Source organism: Mytilus californianus, unplaced genomic scaffold (assembly GCF_021869535.1).
Source record: "Mytilus californianus isolate M0D057914Y unplaced genomic scaffold, xbMytCali1.0.p SCAF_4, whole genome shotgun sequence".
In the NCBI taxonomy this organism is placed as follows: domain Eukaryota; kingdom Metazoa; phylum Mollusca; class Bivalvia; order Mytilida; family Mytilidae; genus Mytilus; species Mytilus californianus.
The window spans coordinates 69,034,693-69,057,217 of NW_026262690.1; the positions used below are offsets into that span (position 1 = coordinate 69,034,693).

A 22,525-nucleotide genomic window follows, 5' to 3' on the forward strand; every position below is an offset into this window, starting at 1 on the left:
CCCGAAATTCCATGAAGTCGAGCAGGATCATTGCAACGATTAAAAAAGGACTTAAACACGATTTAGCTTACAAGTTGTATATTGGCATTGAATTATTTTTTGGGGATGTGCTTTCATGCTTCTTTAAATTGATATAGTTATATTTTCCTTGTAAAAGTTTGTCAGAAATGGAGAATAATGACGTTATTTCTGATTCAGTTCCAATTCCAGATAACAATTCATCTCCACAGCAGGTTAAATTTAGGTATTTATTTCTTGATTTGGTTTTGCCCAACACTGCCACTGGCAACAGTGGCAACACATAAATTATTTGTATGAGTCCAGAAAGATGAGAAATGTGTCCAAAAAACTACACTTTATGTGAGTAACATTAAATACTCATTGAATCATGGTCACATACAGATACATTGGTTTCAGTTATGTATGTTTAATGCAAAGAAGCCCCCCAAAAAATGTGCACATGAATAATGCAGCTTTAGCCAGTTTACAGTACGCACAGAGAGTTTGTAATCGCGAACTCTAATCACGGATTTCGGAGTGTAGCGGTGTCACACCGCGAATCACGGATTATACTCCCAATTTCCTCCAAAGATTCTCTCCCAACACCGCGTGGCTGTTAATTGGTTTATTGCCCATCGGATGTACTGAAAATTAATGACTCGTGACAACATAATCGGATTAGCCAGATTTATTATCTTTGTACATTTAATCGATCTTGATTGCACCTGTGTGCTTTAAAACACGGTATTAAAATTTCCTTTCTTTGACAGATAAAAATGTGACATTTTCATTCAAAATAAGATAATTATTCTTGGATGTATTTGCCCCATGTCATTGTCATTTGAAATAAAACGTACACACGTATAAAAATACGAATAAAACACTTATTTTGTATTTTTATTATAGTCCCGGTCAGGTCATAATTTTTGTTTTTTCAACAAAGACGATTTTACTACAATTAGAATCTTTTATGACCTACTCAGTGAGCAATATCCGGTTCATTAATTGTTCAATATATAAATATCAACTGGCTTAAAACAAAATGATGTTTTTACGGTAATTTGTCCTATCTAAACCCAAGAGTTAATTTAACGGATCAACAAGTGAACTCTGTTACTTTCAATATATATGTAAAATATTATGTTTCACTACCTCGGTAGATTACCGACTTGAAATATTTGAACTCAGAAAAGAAACTGTAAAGTGACAACAAAAAATGTGGATCGGATTTTACGATCTACACATTTTCACAGAGGATCTCTACCAACGCCCAACAGGAACTGAACGACATGCATCCTGTTTTCCTCTACCATTTATGTATATTGTTGACCATGGACGTATAAATAATGTCATGCAGGTTTATGTCCTGTGTTGACTTAGAAACGTAAAATTAAAAGGCTGGTGTTCGTTTATTCAGAAAAGGATTATATTTTAGATTCCGGTTAATCAATTGTAAAAGGACCTTCTAGAGCCTCAATCTTAAGGCATACAAATGTCAATCATTCCAAAGCAAATTTAAAACCCGAATGAATTTTCCCACGGTCATCCAGAAAGGTCACCTGAGTTTACTGTTACGTGATAATATTTCCCGCCAAATAAAAATCTCGTGGACAAAATTGATGTCACTATTTTTAGCATTCAATATTGTGAGCGAAGTCAAGTTCAAAGTTCAACCACGGACTGTTGATCACTGAGATGTGTATCGTCTTCCCACGGCAATTAATTTCTTTTAAAAAATTTAAAAATCACTGTCCTTTATACAATACACAAGTTTACATTCATTGTGCGTAAATGAATATTATGCAACGATGAGTTGATGCAGCTATAGAAGTGTTGTAGCCGAAATGTAATTATTAATCCTAAGTATAAGTAATGCCAACAAATCGTAAAGAGAAAATTCCGTAGACTTATTAAGTATAACGAATGGTGAATAGTATTTTCTTTTTTACTTGCATATACAAATTTTGAGACACGTAATTTTCTTTAAACTGCTCACTTTTATATTCAGCGTTAGTTTCCGTTTATTTTTACGCAAGTATGTCTCATTTAATAAAATAATTTACCGATGAACTTAAACAAGGTCAAAATCAAGTATAGTTTTTGTTATAAAACTTTAATGCAATTGAAAGAATTAACAACAACATTCTGCTTTTAAATCTTTAATTTGTTTCAAGCAATTATGTAATCGTAAAATGAAAATGGCGTGGACTTATTAGCATAACGAATAGTGAATAATATTTTCTTTTTTACTTTTATACAAAACTTTGAGACATGTAATTTTCCTTTAAACTGCCCACATTTATTCAGCGTAAGCCTCCGTTTATTTTTACACAAGTATATCTCTTTTGTAAATAAAATATTAATTTACTGACCAGAAAAAAAAACGAGGTAAAAATCAAATATAGTTTTTTTTTAATAAAACTATTTTTAAATGTACATTGTAATTGAAAGAATTAACAACAACGTTTTGCTTTTAAATCTTTTATTTGTTTCAAGCAATCAGAATTATAACTTGATTATCAATAGACAGGAAATACAATTGTTTAATTACATAAGTAATCTCACATACCTTGACTGTCGCGTGCCGGTATAGATCAGAAGGATTAGGGCAATTTATTACCTGGTGTGACACCGCGTCACACCGGACTGGGAGAGATGTCGCTAATACAATAAACAAAAGGTAGTGAATTTACGCGGAAGTCGGAGGGAATACTCCCAAATTTCTCCGAGAATTTAGGGAGGGATGTCGGAGTTTCCTGGTGTCACACCAAGAAAAAACTTGGTGTTCGGAGTTTGGGAAGCCTTTCGCGAAATTTGTACTGTAGGTCAGCAACAAAAAATGCTTGTTTCCTGCCTCCTGACTGACCCTAAGTTTGATCACTGACCCTAAAATATTTTATTGATTTTCCAAAAACTTGAATATTCAAGAAAACTTATTCAAGAATAAGTGTTAAAAACTTTTTAATTTGACTATGAATCTGACATGTCTGATTTCATCAGGATTATTCACACAAATTTGTAATACGATTGATGCATATCGAGTGTAGAACTTGTCAAACCATTGAAAATCATAAACATATCATCACACATGCGTTAATTATCAGATGCATAAGTGTAAAACGGGACTGAACTCGAAGAAAACAAGAAATATTTCTGGATTTTGTTAAGGTTCATGTGGTCGACCCTTTTGCTAAAATGGCTGCGTTTTCACCTCAAAATTTAATTTTGAGTACAGACAAACCTGTGCATCTGGAAAAGTTTTAAGGAATAGCATGCCCTAGATAAAAAAAATTCAAATGCATTGTATGTTTTAGAAAATTTAAAACTTTACTGGATTTTGCAGTGCACTTTTTTTCGTCCCTGCAGAAGATGATAAAATTAACAAACAGTTGAGTTTTCAACTTTCACTTGATATGGTCCACTCAGGTAGACAGTTTAAATCCCCAATTATTGTCAGGTATCTATTGTCCATCTATTGTCCATGTCAATCAATACAGTTCACTTCAATTATTACCTGTGGGGAAGTTCTCAAACCTCTTCCCAACTTAGTTTATTTTGGCACCTTATGGATGAATGAAAAACAGTGCACTGCAAAATCCTGTTATTATAAGTTCTTAATTTTCTAAAACATAAAATATATTTGAATTTTATTTATCTAGGGCATGTGATGCCTTAAAACTTTTCCAGATACACAGGTTTGTCTGTACTCAGAGATTTTGATGTGAAAATGCAGCCATTTTAGCCAAAGACTGAACATGAACCTCAAAGATAATGTACCATTTTGTTGTTTCAATGCTAAACAAATGGAAATTTTATAAAATATCTGCAGCCTTTCCCCATACTACTATATGGTCCGAGGACACAGTAATCATCCTTTGATTTTCGTTGTTTACAAATATAGTCCTTAGTGAGGACAGTGTATAACTTGCATATTTTTTTCATAAACTTTCCAAATTCATTTCTTTATTTTTTATGCATGAAATATTAAGTATGGGGATGAATCTGTCAAACTGTTTATAGACCCCCTTAATATAAAATTTTCCATATTTTGAGTTAGAGCTGGTAGACTTTTCTATAAATTTGTCCCAAAAGTAGTACACTACACTGTAGAAATCTTTTTGAGATAGAGCAGGTGTGATTTTTTTAGGTTGAATTTATTGTCTAAAAGAAGTGCACTATGAAATAACTGTGTTCTTGGGCCATATATGAAAAAGTGCTTGCTAGATAGACCATACCTGTCAACTGACCCGTATCCTGTGGGTTACACCCGAGAATTTCACCCCATACCTGGAATTTTTAAAATTACCTGCCGGGTCGTTAAATAACCTGGGATTTCGGAAAAATTACCCATTTTCACACATTGTAAAGGATCCTACAAATTAATGTAAGATGCAGTCACAGAAATAATTATATTATAAGAACGTCTGAACCAGTGAAGACTCTACAACAGATTTTATCCATCGGATCACCAGCAGTGATGGTGATACAAGGCTGAAAATACATTCTGTATATATAATTCGTCTAAATAACAGCCCAACAATGTTAGATCTGTAAATATGCGGAAGCAAATTTTTTGTTCTTCCCTGGCCGGGATTCGAACTCATGTATATATATATATTATATATATAGAAGTCTATATAAAGGACTAACCAGCAAATTTGATATGTACCGGATCGTCTAGAATAGACGATACTGCGCAGATAAGTAAAAAATTATATAAGTCTAAAGATTTGCACAACGGTACTAATAGAAGATGGTAATATACGAAGATGATGTTATAAAATCGTGTTGACAAATATTTAGGCTAAACAAATAGACTTTCTGTGTCAGTGTCAATAGTTTTAACAATACTAATTGTATGTGTAAAATAGCTCAATAATACAGGTAAGTTTTGGTCTTTGTATTGTGCTACCTTAATGGTTGGTAGCTATGTTGGTTTTTAGAGTGTACATTTGTAACATATATATTAATTTGCAAACTAAAATCTAATTACTATTAGGTTCAATCATGCCAAAGTTGGTTTAAATTGGTTCAGTTGTTCAAGAGGTAAAGAAGTTTAACAGCAAGAAATGCAATAAGCAGTTATTTGACAGTGGTGTACATTTAACTTAAATGAAGATTTATTTTGATGATGACTTATTTAGTTACATGTACCTGACTGTAACTGACAACTGCCCTTTGATGATATTTTTTAGAATGCTAAGTGTTTTTGGATGTGAAACTGTAAACAGCAAAATGATAAACAAACAAATTGAGATGTGCAAGGTATTTATTGGTTTTTATACGGCTGCAAAAAAAAATTTTGGGTTCGTATAATGCTATGATGTTGTCGTTGGCGGTGTCGTCTGCGTCGTCATTGTCCGAAGACACATTTGGTTTCCAGACAATAACTTAAGTTTAAGTGAATGGATCTCTATGAAATTTTACAAGAAGGTTCAATACCACAAAAGGAAGGTTGGGATTAATTTTGGATATAGCAACAGTTCAGGAATCAGGGGCCAAAAAGAAGCATTTTTATACGCCCGTTTATGGGACGTATAATGGTTTACCGCTGACCGTCCGTCTGTCCGTCCGTCGTCAACATGTCGGACGTTAATTCAAAAATACTTTAACCAATATGCATGAAACTTTGGTGAATTGTTAATATCTATTGACGTGAGCTCCCTTTCGTTTTTTATAAATTTCAGATTTACCATTTCCTAGTTTTGGGGTTTTATTCATTAAAAAAGGGGGGATTTTCCAGTTTTCGGACAATAACTCAACAACAATTTCACCAATTTGCATGAAACTTTTGTGAATTGTTCATATCTATTGACGTGAGCTCCCTTTCGTTTTATATAAATTTCGGATGTACCGTTTCCAAGTTTTGGGGTTTTATTCATTAAAAAAGGGGGGATTTTCCAGTTTTCAGACAATAACTCAAAAACAATTTCACCAATTTGCAAGAAACTTTGGTGAATTGTTTATTTCTATCGACATGAGCTCCCTTTTGATTTTTATAAATTTCAGAATATATATTTATGGGGTTTTATTCATTACAAAAAGGGGGATTTTCCAGTTTTCGGACAATAACTCAAAAATGCTTTCAGCATTTTTATGAGATTTTGGTAAATTGTTTATATCTATTTTTGTAAGCTCCCTTTTGATTTTTATAAATTTTTGATTTTACATTTCAGAGTTATAAGATTTTATTTGTTTATAGTCTGACAACAGATTTACTAAGTATTGCGCAACAGCACAGTGTATTGCACAACAGCAAGAAATCTTTCATATAATCAATTTCAAGTTCTTTGACTACATTTATTCAGAAACCTATAATATATCAAATATTTAATTACAATCCAAATTCAGACCTGTATCAAGCTTGAATATTGTGTTCATTTTTGCCCCAACTGTTCAGGGTTGGACCTCTGCAGGCTTATCCAGCTGCGCTCAGCAAAGCAGTTTATTGTAGTTTCCAGACAATAACTTGTGTGTAAGTGTATGGATCTCACTGAAATTGTACCACAAGGTTCCATATCACAAAGGGAAGGCTGGGATTGAGTTTGGGGGTAAATGCCCCAAACATGCAGGAATTAGGTGCAAAAAAGTGGCCAAAAACAAGCATTTTTCTAGTTTCCAGTCTATAACTTGTGTTTAAGTGTATGGATCTCTCTAAAATTGTACTACAAGGTTCCATACTCCAAAGGAAAGGCTGGGATTGAGTTTGGGGGTAATTACTCCAAGGGGGGGGGATTTTTTTCTGTCAAATTTTTTGAAAAGTTTGAAGAAGAAATCTTCAATTGAAAGTATTGCACAAACACAGAGTATTGTGCAATAGATTTTTTAGATCTTTGACCACATTTATTTTGTGTCAGAAACCTATATTATGTCAAAAATTTGATCACAATCCAAATTCAGACAGTATCAAGCTTGAATATTGTTTCCAAACTTTCCCCAACTGTTCAGGGATCGACCTCTGCGGTCGTATCTGGCTGTGCTCAGCGAAGCATTATATTAAGTTTGGCTGAGTGCAAGGAAGCTTATTTTGCTCTAACTTTTTACCTTTAATATTTTACATCACTATGACATATTTTTGATAGGTGAATGATTCAGGCTCTTGAGAGCCTCTTGTTTGAATATTTCTATTGGTGGATGGAAATGAACGTATTACACATTGTTCAGAATGTTTTCATTTTTCAGTCACAAGCAGTGGAAGGCATTATTGAAGAAGCAGAAAAGAAAAAGAAAAAGACAGAATGAAGCATTAATGAGAGATAAAAAGGATGAAGAAGGTTAATCAAATCTTGAAAATCGAGAACAAACAAATTGAAAGTAACACTTATAAATTTGGTGCATTTTAAAGCACATTTATAGATTTACCATCATCATATTCATGATATTAGGTTTTTAAAAAGCACATGTATATTAGGATCCAATAATTTTATTTTTTCATTCAAGACTGTTGGGTTTTTTTTTCTATAAAGTAAAAATTTGGAGAAGAGATATAGCCAAGTGCTATAAATTCCTTAGGATATTACTGTCCCAGTCTTGCCAGTCAAAAGTACCAATAATTGAAACTTTGAAAATTTATTTCTTCAGAGTTTAAATTTCTATCTTTTGACAAAAATCATTTTCTCACAAGGCAGGTTATTTTTTAATGTTTTAACTTAGAAGGGAACATTATACATTTGTAATATATTTTCTGTGACTCACCATGGTTAGTTAGTATAAAACCAATTGAAAATCTTAACTTATGTTTTTATAGAACAAAAGAAAAAAGAAGAAAGTCCATCTTTCCAGGCAAAAGAAAGACAGAGGAAAGAAATAGAACAATTGGAAGAAAAGAGGGAAAAAGCAGAGAAAATTTACTTCAATAAACTATGGATGGAAAAGGAAAGACTAGCTCTTGAAGAATTTGAAAGAAAGAAAAAATGGGAAGAGAATGAAAAAATAAGAAGAGAGGAGATGGAGGTATGTATCTTTAAATGAGATAACAGATTTCTTTTTATTCAGTACTACAGTATAAACAATTCATGTGTTTACTAACTTTCTGTCAAACAGACCGTTCTTTATTTATGCAGAGTTGATTTAACAGACAGTTCTCTATTTGTCCAGAGATGATTTAAAAAATGTAATGTGTTGAAGTTTAAATTTCCCATGTCATGCATGTAAAACTCATGTAAATCTAAGGTAAGGACAACTGAATCGGTCAGTTTTACTTGAGCAGTATTGATTTCATTCATGTCATTCAAGAATTTTTTTAGATTTTAATGAAAACTTAGATGTTTGTTCAAAGCAGTAGAACTCAATAATTACCTTCTAATTTTTTTTACAACTGCTTGTTAATTAATGTAATACTAAAAAAAGGAAAGGGACATTTCACTATATGAAATTAGACATTAAGTAGAGGAAATGCATTCTGCTATTTGAAAAAAAAATCATTAACAGGTTTTTCGGATTTTTCATCAGAATCATTTTGGCTTAGTTTACTTAATTCAAAAGTAGCCAGAGATTAGAAAAAACACCAAATAGAAATATAAATCAATTGTTTTAAAAACAATTGTTAAACATTCTTTCCCCTCCGAAACATGATTAATTGGTTTTCTGGTTGGTTGGTTGGTCGATTGATTGGTTGATTGATTGATTGATTGCATGGCACTTTCTCGGTACAACGCAGCTAACTTAAATAACGCCTATATTCTGACCGAACGTGACGCCTGAGATGTCCTCATAAAAATTGATCATAGCATCATTCGTTTATAAATTTTCTCTAGTTTCTATGTTACCTCGGACTTCCATTTTTCATCTATTTGTTGTGTATGCATTTTGATTGAATTTGTAGGAAAACAGAGTAAATTTTATCTTGGAAGTTTTATTTTCCTTATTTGGATATGGAATGTTTTATTCTAAATTTAGGTCAGCGCACGAGATGGTGTTGTGAAGTCACGTGACCCTCGAATATATATGTCTGGAGTTAGAATATTAATTTCTTTTCAGGGGAGACCGTTGAACAGAGCACATGTGTATTGATCAGAGAAACACGATAACTATTGTTTTTATTTTGTACAGGTCATTGATGTCGGATCACGCATACATATTATGTACACATGTTTACGGGAGCACAGATTTGTATTTGAATGCATGTTTAGAAATTTGATTGTAGGATTTCAGTAATATTTACGAACTTAAAGGAGCGATTTCTACGACATTGATTATAATTTCGCAATCAAGCGGACCGCACGTGTCTCATCGATTAATTTCAGAAAATACATGAATTGGAGCAGATTTTTGCAGGGATGGATTTCTATTTCAGAAAGAAATTTGTACATAAGAAGGATTGGCATTTTACAGTATAATGTACGGGACTAAAAGCGATTTTCTTTTCATAGAAATGGGATAACTTAAAAAAAAATCAGTTGAAAAAAAGGGGTTGGGGGGGGGAGTGTAGTGGTAGACTGTGGTTGATAATTGAGATAAGAAACATTTACAACATGATAGCTGCAAAGTTTGAAGTTTTGATAAGTAATTTGTTGATTCGACCATAACAGGGACATTGACCCTGCAATAAAATGACGCGTACCATTTCGACAAAAATTTTCTAGTTAACACCTGTCGCGACAAACTTTTTGGTTAAATTGTTTTGTCGATATCTATAACTCTTTCTAGGAAGAAGCGATATGAACTTAATGTAAAAAATCACAACATGACCTTGGCCTTTGACCTTGACCTAGTTTTCTATTCTTTAGGACCAAGGACCTCAAATCAACAGACTCTAGGTCTCTATCACTTGTGGTTTACCAGTTACAAATGCATATCACTTATTTCAAATGCATTAGGGGAAATAACTCTCATATGGAGTGTTCGTATGGCTTCGGTCAAAATTGAACAAATCATGCGAAGGATATAACCAGCAATTTTATTAAATAAATTTGTCGCTTTCTTATACGGTTACGGAGGAGATGCAGTCACAAGGAAAACAGTGTTCGGGGAGATAACTCCTACAAAGAAAAGTATTTGGTTACGCAGGGTGAATTTCAAAGGCGCATAAACTGTTCGATATCATATACCAAACATCTAAGCGACATCTTGCGAAACAAAATTTATACGCAAGAAATAAAAGTGGCGGAAGAAGAAAAAAAAAAAAAATTAAAAACCAATTGTTCAGAGAACAATTGAAGGTCTTTCCACCCATAAAGATCAATTTTGATATAGAAGTATTAAAATTCAGTTTGATATATCATATCCAGCGTCAAATGATAGCTTATTGTACACTGATTCCAAAAATATATGGTTTCTATACATTTTTTTCTAAATAAGGGAGATAAATTGTTACTTCCGGTTTGAAATATGTCACTTCCGGTTGTATTTGATAGTTTACTTGATACTGATTCCAAAAATATATGGTTCAATATACTTTAACATTAAATAAGTACAAAAAATAGCTACTTCCGGTTTACACCAGGTCACTTCCGGTTGGCTTTTCCATGGTCAAGTGGCTTGCAACGTAATCCAAAAAGTCCTATGGCTTTATCTTGTATACAGATGAAGTAAAAGCAAAGGTCAAAATCTAGAATGTCAATTTTACCTATAACCTTGAGCTCAATTTCAAGGTCATAAACCAAGGGCTTCAAATAAAAGACTATAGGTCTTAATTATATATGGTTAATGAGTTATATCACTATATGCTTAACTTTTAATAAAAGAGGGGAGAAAACTCCAATTTAATGTTAGCGTACCCTTTTAACCAAAATCTATGTGTTACGACATGTCGCAACTTACAATTTAGTAAAAATATGTTGTCGATATCTTATACGGTTTTTGAAAAGAATTGAAAATAAGCCAAAATCAAAATTTAAAATATGACCTTGACCTCTGACCTTGACCTAATTTTCTTATTTTTGGATCAAGGACCTCAAATCAAAAGATCCTAGGTCTCTATCACTTATGGTTTATAAGATAGAAATGCATATCACTTATATCAAATGCATAAGGGGAAATAACTCTCATATGGAATATTCATATCGCCTCAGTCAAAATAGGACAAATCATGCAAAGGATATAACGAGCAATTTTATAAAATAAATTTGTCGCTTTCTTTTACGGTTATGGAGGAGATGCAGTCACAAGGAAAACAGTGTTCGGGGAGATAACTCCTACAAAGAAAATTGTTCGGCTTAGAATGGGTGAAAATAAAAAGCGCATAAACTGTATGATACTATATAAGAAATATCTAAGCGACATCTTGCGAAACAAAAATTTTACGCGAGAACAAAGTTTGGCGGAAGAAAATAATAATAATAATCAGAACAAATACAATAGGTCTTTCCACAGAAAAGTGGAAAGACCTAAATAATAATCAGAACAAATACAATAGGTCTTTCCACAGAAAAGTGGAAAGACCTAATTACCGCATGAATATTTTGTGTCATCCCTTGTGGTCTATGTTATTTCTTTTAAGCATGTTTCTGTCAAATAGTCAACATTTTGCTGAATTTTCATATTGGCACCGATAATAACCATATCATATGAATTCTAAATGTAAACACCATGGACTACATTACACAAAAACATTTATCCAAATTTTTCATTAAGATGTTTAACTCTACAATGACATATAAATCATTTTGTTATACATATTGTCAAATTAACAGAGGTAATTAGATAACAGCAGTTTTCAGTGACAATTTACCTGAATTAATACAAAACTGTCATATTTTTACTTCAATCAATTGTCCTATGATGTCACTCGTCATAAACTTCACAAAATTCTTGTCATTTGAAACCACAGGAACAATTTCAACCAAAATTATCAGATGACTCCTTTTATGAGTAATTGGCCTTAAATGATGATTTTTTTACTATTTTTCAAGTTTTTACCTATAATCTTGAAATTTATAATAGATACATGTAGGTAGAAACTAGTAAAAACAAGAATGATAAGCAATACAAGATCTACAAAATGCCAAACCATATTGGAATACTCCTTATAGTAATATAATAGTTAAAAGTGGAATTGACTCATTTATAAGTTAATGCTTATTATCTTGAAAAGTATATAGGTAGAAACTATAAAAAGCCCAAATGATCTGCAATACAATATCTACAAAAATGCTAAAATGACCAAACCTTTAGAGTACTCGTTTAAGAAGTAATTGCCATTTAGATGATGTTTTACTAATTTTTTACATTTTGTCTTTTATCTCAATTTTTTGACAGGTAAGCTCTTGGGATCCTTTGGTGTTTTTTTATTTCAGCAGCTACAAAAACTTATGCATAAAAGGAAAATGAATAAGTGCTGAAAAACATAATTACAATGCTGTTTTAACCGAGAAGCATACCTCATGAAATATTGCTTCAGTGTATTTACAGTTTAGAATTTTCTTGTAGAAAAAGATCAAAGAGGAATGGGAAGAAAGGCAGAAAAAAGAAAAAGAAGAGAAAGAAAAGGAAGAAAAAAGGAAGAATCAGCAGGTTAAAATCACAAAAGGATATCCTAACTTTTTATTTCTGATTGTGTTACTTCAAAATTATTCAGATAGCCCCAGTTTATAACTAAAATAATAAGTTCACACAAGGTGATATGGTCAAAAACTACTCTAGATGGTCATTCTTCACTGTCACTGCTGTTGATTATGTATGAACTCTGAAATGTAGGATTATCCTATAGGTAGTATATGACATAGTCTTAATATCAGAATGTTGTCACCTTTGATAACCCAGTTTTACCATGATTCATGTGTGGATTTATAAATGAAAATTTTTTCAAATGCCAAAAATATCATATTTAGGAAAGATCTTGTTGAAATATGCATGAGTAGAATTAAATGTTTTGAATGAGGAAATCTCAAGAATTCCTTTTGTTTTCCTATTCATGCTATTAGTAATACAACATTAATTTCTGTATTTATAGATGTAAATGTACATGTATCATGTGTTTATATCATAATTATGTACTTATGGCCATATATTTTTTTCTAATGAAAAACACCAATGTTTCCTTAACTGTCATACATATGTAGAGAGGAGAAAAGATGATTTAGATGGAATGTATCTTTTAAGAAAACTATTTATTTTATATATATATATATGAGAGTAGTGTGTTCAGCCTCACACATTTAAGTATCTGTATATTAGACAGGCATTTATCAGCCTAAGAATAATTAAATGTAAAAATTAATTTGCATGTAATCTTATCATCTTCAGAGGGGGATTTTCAGAACTACCTTTTAAATTAAAGTGAATTTCTGCTACTTTTGAGACAGTATATGTTCCTGAATGGATGCAAATTTAATTTAAGATACAGCAAAAGTGTGTGCAAAGATGTTTTGATTGTATTCAGCTTAATTACTTTTATGTGATTTTTTTAATGAAAGTTTACAAGCTTAACTTTCAGTATCAGATATAAATATTGTATGATGGTGCTGTTTTCTAGGATTCACTTCTTAAGCAGGCTACAGCTAATGAAAACAAGGTGAGATATATTTATCAATTCATAAATGTCAGAATGTTTCAAATTTTAATTAGTTACATGTATTTAAAAGGTAAAGCGTAGATGTCTTTTTATTTTTGTTTAAAGCTATAAACTGTAAAAGGGATTATGTGAATCTAATCTGCACACATGTAAAGTTTTTTAGTCACATTTTTCAAATTCACAACTGTTACGCCGTAAGGTTATAATAGCTGTCAACTGACCCGTATTCTGCGGGTCACACCCGAGAATTTCCCCCTTCACACAGGATTTTTTGAATACCCGCCAGGTATTCAAATAACCCGGGATTTCATAAAATTACCTGTTTTCACCCGTATTTCTGACCGGTATTGTTTCCGGTATTTAGAAGTCAAATATACTTTCGGTTTTCTCGGTGTTTTTCCTTTGAAAAGGTAAACAATTGAAAAGTCAAAACTTAGAATTTGCTTATTTACTGTGCCAATGACAGCTATCAAAACACTACATTTGATTGAAAAGTAACAATTCATGGATTGTTTGTTAATTGTACCCCAGAAAGTTGAAGCCATTCAAGTTTGACATACAATTCTATGTCCTGATTAAAAGATTTGCCGTTTGCAAATATCAAATATCCAGTAAAAATCATTTTAAAACAATTTGAACCTTTTAATACATTACTTTTGGAGAGAATAATTTTTGTTATCACTTAAATGTAAAAGCTTTAAATCCATATGCTCTAGATATTACACTGAACAGGAAAAGGAAACACACTAACTTTTACTTCTTTCTATTTATCTTCTGTGTATAGTAGCACATTATCCATAATTGATTTCTAATTACATGTATAGCTTGGGTTTATGATATTCATTAATAAAAAGAAGTAAACTAGTGTAAGTAAAGTATGTTATAGTGTATAAACAAAAAAAAAACTCAATTCTAAAATTGGACTGAAAAAGTTTGTACGCGTAATGACCTGACATTTTCTTCTTCAATGCAGGTCATGACCTGCATTTTCAGTTTTAGAGGTTGACAGGTATGGGTTAGTTTAAATTGAGAATATTTTTTTTTTAATATTGTGTGCCAATTATTTCCGAAGGATGGAGAAGAACCATGGCATAACCCTATAGCATCACTAATACCAGGAAAAGAGAGAGAAACTTGTCCATTCTTTGCCAAAACTGGAGCTTGTAGATTCAATGAAAGGTAAAGCAGTTATTTCTTTGAAATTTATAGAGCTTCAGGAGTAGTAAATAGCAGCTTATACCTGAAATCAATCTATCCATAAATCAATGACAATGTATATAATTAAATGTAGTTGTGTTTTTCCATACTTTTGCATTGAACACTATATTTGTCAGTGTTCATCATGGGTGAAAGATGGTATCAATTAAATTTTTGACCTAAAAAAAGAGAAAAAAACGTTAATATTTAAGCACATTCTGTACATGTTTGTGTGAAGAAAATATCAAGCAAATACAAGAACCAAGTAAATATTTATTTACAAACAAACAAACAAACAGAACACCTCATATTATTGTACTTGGCCTAAGCAAAACACTAACAGGTAGCCAATGGTCAATAAAACATTGTAAAGAAGAGAAAGATTTTATAATTTCCAGATGTTCAAGAGGGCATCCAGAGCCTGATACAAGCACAACAATATTGATGAGAGGAATGTACAGCCATTTTGAATTGGAACAAGGATTACTTGATGAGAATGACACTGGTAATGTTATGTTAATACCACTTGGTTTAGAAATTTTAACAAATGCATAAAAGTAACTTTTAAAGTTGGTTCCACTTAACTTTTCTGTATCAAAGTAGATGCTAGAATAATTAGAAAAATAACCTAGATATTCCAAGCTTTCAGGCTTCTTACATTTAACAAAAACTGCAAAAATATAATTAAGTTGCTTCAATAATTTTGAGATCTTCACATTAATATTTAGATTTGAGGAAAAGTCCTATGCAAAAAAATGTTTTTCACAAGATTTATACAAAAATTTTGATTTAAAACAATTTTTTTTTTAAACCATCAAGGCAGTGAACTAATTTTACCAAAAGCTTTGATAATGTAAAATGGCCCAGTGTTCTCCCCAGGATATTTGGATAGCACCTGTGGACAGCTTGGTGAAATGATTTGTACAATCAGTCGAGTTGTGTTTTCGTCGCTTAGCTATATTTCTGGTTAGTTTTTATGTCATTTCCTTTTTGTCTTTTGTTTTGTTTTAATACTGTGGTACTGTGTTATGTAGACATTGAGTCAGAAAATTTTTGGTAAAAAGAAGTAAATCAATAAACAGTTTGTATACTTTAATATCTTTTAAAAATAAATAAAACATGATTCATTACAAAATTGTCATCTAAAATATTATAGTTATTAAATCTTTTATAAAATCCATGATCAATAAAAATAAAATATCATTCAAAAGAGAAAAAAAAATTTCAATTTAAAAACTTTCTAGTTTCTGGATAGAAAATTGTTTTATATAAAAGGATTCCTGTCATAAGGAGATATAAAATTAACAAGAACAAATATTGTTTTATTATTTGAACCAGTTTCTATCTTAAATTTTAATAAAAAGAAATTTTTAAAACATTTTGTTATAAATATAAATTTCATGTAAATATTAACCTTTCTTGTCTTACGTGATAATCTAACATGGATTTGTACCAGACTGTCTTACTTTTGAGTTTGGAGAAGGGCATGAGTCAGTGGTAGCACTACTGTCGGGTTTCCCCAACCAACGAATGAGGCTGTTGTCAACTGTCTTAAGACGTTTTGCATTTGGCTCGGACATCGTGAATTTTGATAATTGGCTGCCAAACAGTGTCCGTTCATTAACACGAAAACGCTTTGACGAAATTTTTTCAAATTAAGATATGTTTTTTCCTGTGACTAAATGAAGGTCAAGTTCAATTTTCATGATTTTAGCTTTCCTTGTTGAGTTATTGGCCATTTCCAGTAGCCAAAAGTGGTACTTAATATGTGATTGAGTTATTTCCCTTTGAACAGAAATGGTTAATTATATATATATATATAAAGTTTGATTACACTTACAGATAAGTTTTATAGATTTTTAAAAGACATTGTATTAATGATAAATGACATTTTTGATTTTTATACCCCTGCTTTAAAAAAGTGGGGGTATACTGTTTTACCTCTGTCTGTCCGTCCGTCCCATGAATATTTTTTGTCGCATTTTTCTCAGGTACTACATTACAAGGATTTCTGAAATTTGGTTTCAAGGTTTATATGAGTGAGCTATACCGTGTGATGTGTTTTCAGATTCATCACTCAACAACTTCCTGTTTACCTAACACTTACATATTTTTACACGATTAAAATTATCCATATTTGGGCGGGGTATCATCAGTGAGTAGTAGCTCGCAGTTTCACTTGTTTTTTTCTTTTCATTGGTAAACTGTTTGAAGAATTTTGTGGTAGGTGTGTTTGTTATTCTGTGTAAGCTAATTTTCTGAATGCTATATATATATATATATTTTTTTTGATGAAGTGAACTCCTTTAAAAACTAAGCTTATATTGTCTATTATATTTAGATTTCTGATTTTGGGCCCAGTTTTCAAGTTGGTCCAAATCGAGGTCCAAAATTAAACTGTGTTTGATTTCAACATAAATTGAATATATATAGGGTTCTTTGAAATGGTGAATCTAAACCTGTATTTATTTCTGTCCCCCGCAAAACACGTTGCGGGGACATGGAAATACCGGGTGTCCGTGTGTCCATCTGTCTGGTCTTGTTAGCACTCTCACAGATACAATTCTTGCCAGATTTTTATAAAACTTATACTATAGGTTAATATCAGCAATATCTCTGACATGTTCTATAATGGTGGCCAATCGACTTCTTTTAAAAGAGTTATGCCCCTCGGAAATATAAAATTTATGGAAAATGGCTTCGTTAGCACTCTCACGGGTACAACTCTTGCCAGATTTTTATAAAACTTATACTATAGGTTAATATCAACAATATCTCGGACAAGTTCTATAATGTGGACGATCGACTTTTTTTTTAAAGAGTTATGCCCCTTGGAAATATAAATATGTGCAACGCGGGGGACATTGGAACTCTGTTCTTTTAGCATTATTAATTAGATAATACCACATTGATGTCCAAAGGGTCCTAAATTAAAATTTTGTTTAATTTCATCAAAAATTGAATTCTTTGGGTTCTTTGATATGCTAATTCTAACAATGTTTTAGTGGTTAAATCATATCTAATTTTATTGTATATAATTTGAAAATAGATATAACAGTATATCTAATTTTAGAGAACTATTTGTATATCATTTATTCAGTTTGAGTTATTTCCCTTTGAACAGAAAATCAATAAGTATATGGATAAAATTAAACTGTGTTTCGTTTCAACATAAATTAAATATATATAGGGTTCTTTCAAATGCTGAATCTAAACCTGTATTTAAATATTGGATTTTTGGGCCCAGTTTTCAAGTTGGTCCAAATCAGGGTCCAAAATTAAACTTTGTTTGATTTCAACTAAATAAAATTGAATTTATGGGGTTCTTTGAAATGCTGAATCTAACCATGAATTTTAGAGATTTTAGATATTGGGCTCCTTTATCAAATTGGTCCACATTGAGGTCCAAAGGGTCCTAAATTAAACTTTTGTTTGATTTCATCAAAAGTTGAATTCTTGGGGTTCTTTGATATGCTGATTCTAACAATGTACTTAGATTTTGGATATTGGACCATAATAGGTAAATGTCCAATTTCAATTTTTTCAGTTGTTTGACCACATTCATTTTGTGTCACAAACCTATGCTGTGTCAAATATTCAATCAAAATCCTAATTCTGTGCTGTTTTAAGCTTAAATGTAGTGTCCATACTTGCTCAACTGTTCAGGGTTCGACCTCTGCAGGAAATACGGTTTTCTGTCACTCTGACAGCCTCTTGTTTAACTTAAAATTTTAGCACCGTGGACCAAAATTATACCGCTGCGCTAAGACCGGTAGAACCACACTCAAAAATTATACCACTGCTGGTCTGTGTTCCTTTAAGGGCCTGGGGAGAACACTGTCAAATATGTCAGTTGTGATTTAGCAATGTTTTCTTAGTGAATTGGTGAAATAAATGACCAGACAGTATCAACCTATTCATATAATTTTTAAAACGTTGAAGAATTTTGATTGGCCAAATTATCTTATTTCTTTTTGTTGCATCATTTATTGCAATATGCAATTTACATACTGTAATGGCAAGTCTTTACTTCTCTATTTATTTAAGAAAAATTCACAGAAGAATGTTATATCTTTTGCAGACCTAATACTAGAGTATGAAGAAGGAGAATTGTACAACAATTTTCGAGATTTTTATGATGACATTGTGCCTGAATTCAAATCAGCTGGGAAGGTTGTACAGGTTAAAGTGTGCTGTAATTATGAACCACATCTAAGAGGAAATGTATACATACAATTTGCAAGGTACTGTTACATGGATGTTATTATTTTTGATGAAGCAAAATAGAATAAATGGACATAAACCTTACTATACCATATAAAATGTGCATAAAGGGAGATAATTTTTGTCTGACTTGTTTAAAGCATGATTACCATAGAATGCTGTAACTATGAATCATATCTCCAAGGAAATGTATACATACAATATGCAAGGTACTGTTTCGTGAATTTTATTAATTTTTATGGAGAAAATTAAAACTAATTGGCATAAACCTTGATATACCATATAAAATTTGCATAAAGGGAGATAATTTTGGTCTGACAAGTGTAAAGCATTGTTACCAGTGTGCTGTAATTATGAACCACATCTCCGAGGATATGTATGCATAATGATGGATGTCTGCTTAATGTCTAGCGTAAATGCATTCATGCAATTTGCAAGGTACTTAAAAAATTAACCATTAAAAGTTTGAAGGTGATATAAGCAATTTAAGCTAAACTCATTCATTTTTTTTTCATTTGAATTTTTATTCAAATCAATGAACATATAATTTTTTGTACCCGTCAGTTTATACTTTTTTTTCTTTTTTCAGTGATGAGGAGGCTCTTGCTGCAATGGTGAAGATGAATGGTCGTTTCTATGCTGGTAAACAAATCAGCTGTGAACCAGTAGTTATCAAATCATGGAAATCAGCCATATGTGGTAAAGTCTTCATATTAATTGTTTGTTCTACTTCCAGTGAGGTATTCTTTTTAAGTGCCAGTCTGTCTAATGATCAGGCAGTGACAAAAACATGATAGTCTCAGATTTTGATGAAAACTTGCATAAATCATCTGAATAACATGTTATAAAGAAAAAAATACTTTTCAGACCAATTATATATGGTTGCTATGGAAACATGGACATTTGGTTTTTCCAAAGCAACAAGTAATGGAGATTAACATAAAACCCACAGTTTTTCAATATTTCAGTCTCATGAAATCTGATGTTTATATAAAATCTTGTATTTCTCCATTGTTCTGCAACTTTTTCAACCTATCAAATATTCTTGAAGAACAGCTGTTTTGATGAAATTCTATTTCATTCTAGAAATTTGGGGTACGGATGATCTCCAGGGACCATAATGTCCCAAAAAGCCAAAAATGGCCAGAAATCAAGTTCAAATATTTTCTATTACCAGAACAGCACATACATGGTGTTACTAAATAGGGAACAAGAAGGGGTCATACTTTATATTATTTCATAAAAGGTCGGTGGGTTTTTTCCAAATAATGAGTAACCATAGCAACAAAGTTAACCCTATGGCAACAAAGCTAAAAAAAACAAATTGTAACAAATTTATTCAATATTAAAGTCTTAATGCATATATATGGAGTAATTATGATTTATTTAAGCTAGTCACATTAGAGTGTATCAATTTTTATCATATATATTTTCTTTACAAATGAAATTTATATCTCCGCTAGATGGGATGATAGAAAATGATGAAGAACAAGGATGGTGACAATTATTTAAATAGAACGAAACTATATACCACCTGTCCTTTCTTACCTCTCATTTGATCAGATTGATTTTTTGGGTTCCCCTCTGCAGATTGTATACTTTGACATTTTTAAATATGAAGAAGTTGGACAACAAATCTTGTTGTTTACATTAACTTTAACAAAACTTGACAAATTTGCTTCACAATATTTTGACTGAGACATGAATATGAACTTTAAAAACAATATGTTTTGAAGTTGTGATCAGTTATTTGAACCTGATTTTTTTTAATTTTCCCTTTTTTAAAACGAAGTATGAACATGGAATATAATACATTTTCAAATTGTCTTTCACAATGTATCTTTGATGTTGGTAACCATCATGTAAATCAAGTTTAATGTATAGAAAGAAAAACACACTTTTTTCTTACTGATAGTGTGGACATTTTATACTGAAAGTCAAAATTTATAAAACATATCAGATTTGGGCAAATCATAGTTTTTTGTACATGGGTCATTTTAAAATTAGTTGAGGTAAAATGATAGGTTCAGTAACATGAAGTATAAAACTGTATTTTTGATACTTTAGGTGTTTCTAAATAATCCTAATTTTAAAATTTTTATGTGTTTAGGGCTATTTGGAAGAGGAAGATGTCCAAAAGGAAGGAACTGTAACTTTTTACATGTGTTTAAGAATCCAAGGAATGAATTTTGGGAGTATGATAAACCTCAAAATAATTCTTATAATAGGCAGATAAGAAGTCAAAGATCAAGCAGATATACTAGATCAAGATCAAGGTCACCATATAAAAGATCACATGACAGACATTCATACTCTAGAGATCGATTTCAAGATGATCATAGATCAAGAAGCAAATATAGATCTAGATCTCATAGATATTCAAGATCAAGGTCAAGAGATAGATACTCAAGGTCACATTCAAGGGGTAGAAGATTTTCAAGATCAAGGTCTAGATCAAGATCTAAAAGAAAATCTATTGAAAGAAGCCCAAATCGTTATTCCAAAAGGAAAAGATATTCAAAATCAAGAGAGAGAGAGAGAGAAAGAAACAGATATTCAAGATCAAGGTCAAGGTCCCAGTCAAAAGCAATTTCTAAAGACAGGAGTGTGCGTGAAGTGTCTAAACAAAAACGGTCTAAGTCAAGGAGTTATTCAAGAAGTAGATCAACCTCTAGATCACCTAGTAGACATTCAAATAAGAAAAAGAAGCACAAACATAAAAAAAGCAAGAAACATTCTGGGTCTGACAAAACTTCTACAAAGACTGCTTCAAATGGTAAAATAAGCACTGACCAAGAGACTAGTCAAAGTAAAGAAGATAGTGAACAATCAGTCTTGATTGAATAAGTAAATAAAAATAAATAAGATGAAATGATAAATCTTCAAAATGAAAAGATCAATTACAATGATACAGTATAAAAACTGCAAATCTGTCAGTTGGTTTGGAACCTCGTAGCTTCTGTGGAATTATTACTGTTTATAAGGTACCAAGGTTTTGTTGCTTCTATGAGCCTGACCAAGTCAGGTGGTTCATATATTCTACAAAACTATGGGCAGGAAAAGTCTTTACCGTTATGATATTGTTGTATTTAGTGCTGACATTCTTTAAGAAAAATGAGTTCATACGATAGTTTGAATTGAATGATTATTTTTTTTTATATTCAATATAATCCAGAGGAAGACACCTTAATAATTTTCAAATGACACCCATCTTGTTGGCTTACGTGGACTAATGGACCATGTGAACTATTGCAACCTTTGCATTTGTCATCTGTCATCCTTAATTTAAAAAAAAAATCATCATCTATGAAAACAAAAAACAAATTTCAACCAAACTTGACTAGAATGAGCCTTTTGGTATCTAGTGAAAGTGTGGGTGTTTTTTTCCCTACCAACCAACTTTACTGTAATGTCTAAAATTAGAACATTAGGTGAAATGACATTATTGAATTATATCTTAAAAGCAATAATTATTATAATAGAAAGAGAAAATTCACAAAAAGGCTCCAAATGTCAAGATTTTCATTGATACTTGCTTATAAGACTGTAATTTAGGAGTAAAATAATGGATTCAGGAAAGGGGCTGACTTGTAGGCGAGATCAAGCAACAGGGTAAAATTTGTACTTTCTATTTTTATTAAAATTATCAAA

The 22,525-nt window shown here is 31.5% G+C and overlaps 1 protein-coding gene across 1 annotated transcript; it reads left to right on the forward strand.

Moving 5' to 3' along the window:
* Nucleotides 1-6: 6 nt before the first annotated feature.
* On the forward strand, nt 7-22,058 carry LOC127698652 (U2 small nuclear ribonucleoprotein auxiliary factor 35 kDa subunit-related protein 2-like). The gene is made up of 10 exons (XM_052202227.1): nt 7-244; nt 7,183-7,274; nt 7,748-7,953; nt 12,370-12,453; nt 13,415-13,453; nt 14,526-14,632; nt 15,049-15,155; nt 18,732-18,894; nt 19,464-19,573; nt 20,985-22,058. Exons 1-10 carry the CDS (start codon nt 168-170, stop codon nt 21,719-21,721), a joined length of 1,722 nt encoding a protein of 573 aa, XP_052058187.1. The 5' UTR covers nt 7-167; the 3' UTR covers nt 21,722-22,058.
* Nucleotides 22,059-22,525: the final 467 nt, after the last annotated feature.

Excerpts from the sequence above, each read along its gene's own strand:
- LOC127698652 (XM_052202227.1), top strand. The coding sequence starts at position 168 with ATGGAGAATAATGACGTTATTTCTGATTCAGTTCCAATTCCAGATAAC. Across the intron at positions 245-7,182 it reads CCACAGCAGGTTAAATTTAG|TCACAAGCAGTGGAAGGCAT; the intron begins GTATTTATTTCT and ends TTCATTTTTCAG. Across the intron at positions 13,454-14,525 it reads CTACAGCTAATGAAAACAAG|GATGGAGAAGAACCATGGCA; the intron begins GTGAGATATATT and ends TTATTTCCGAAG.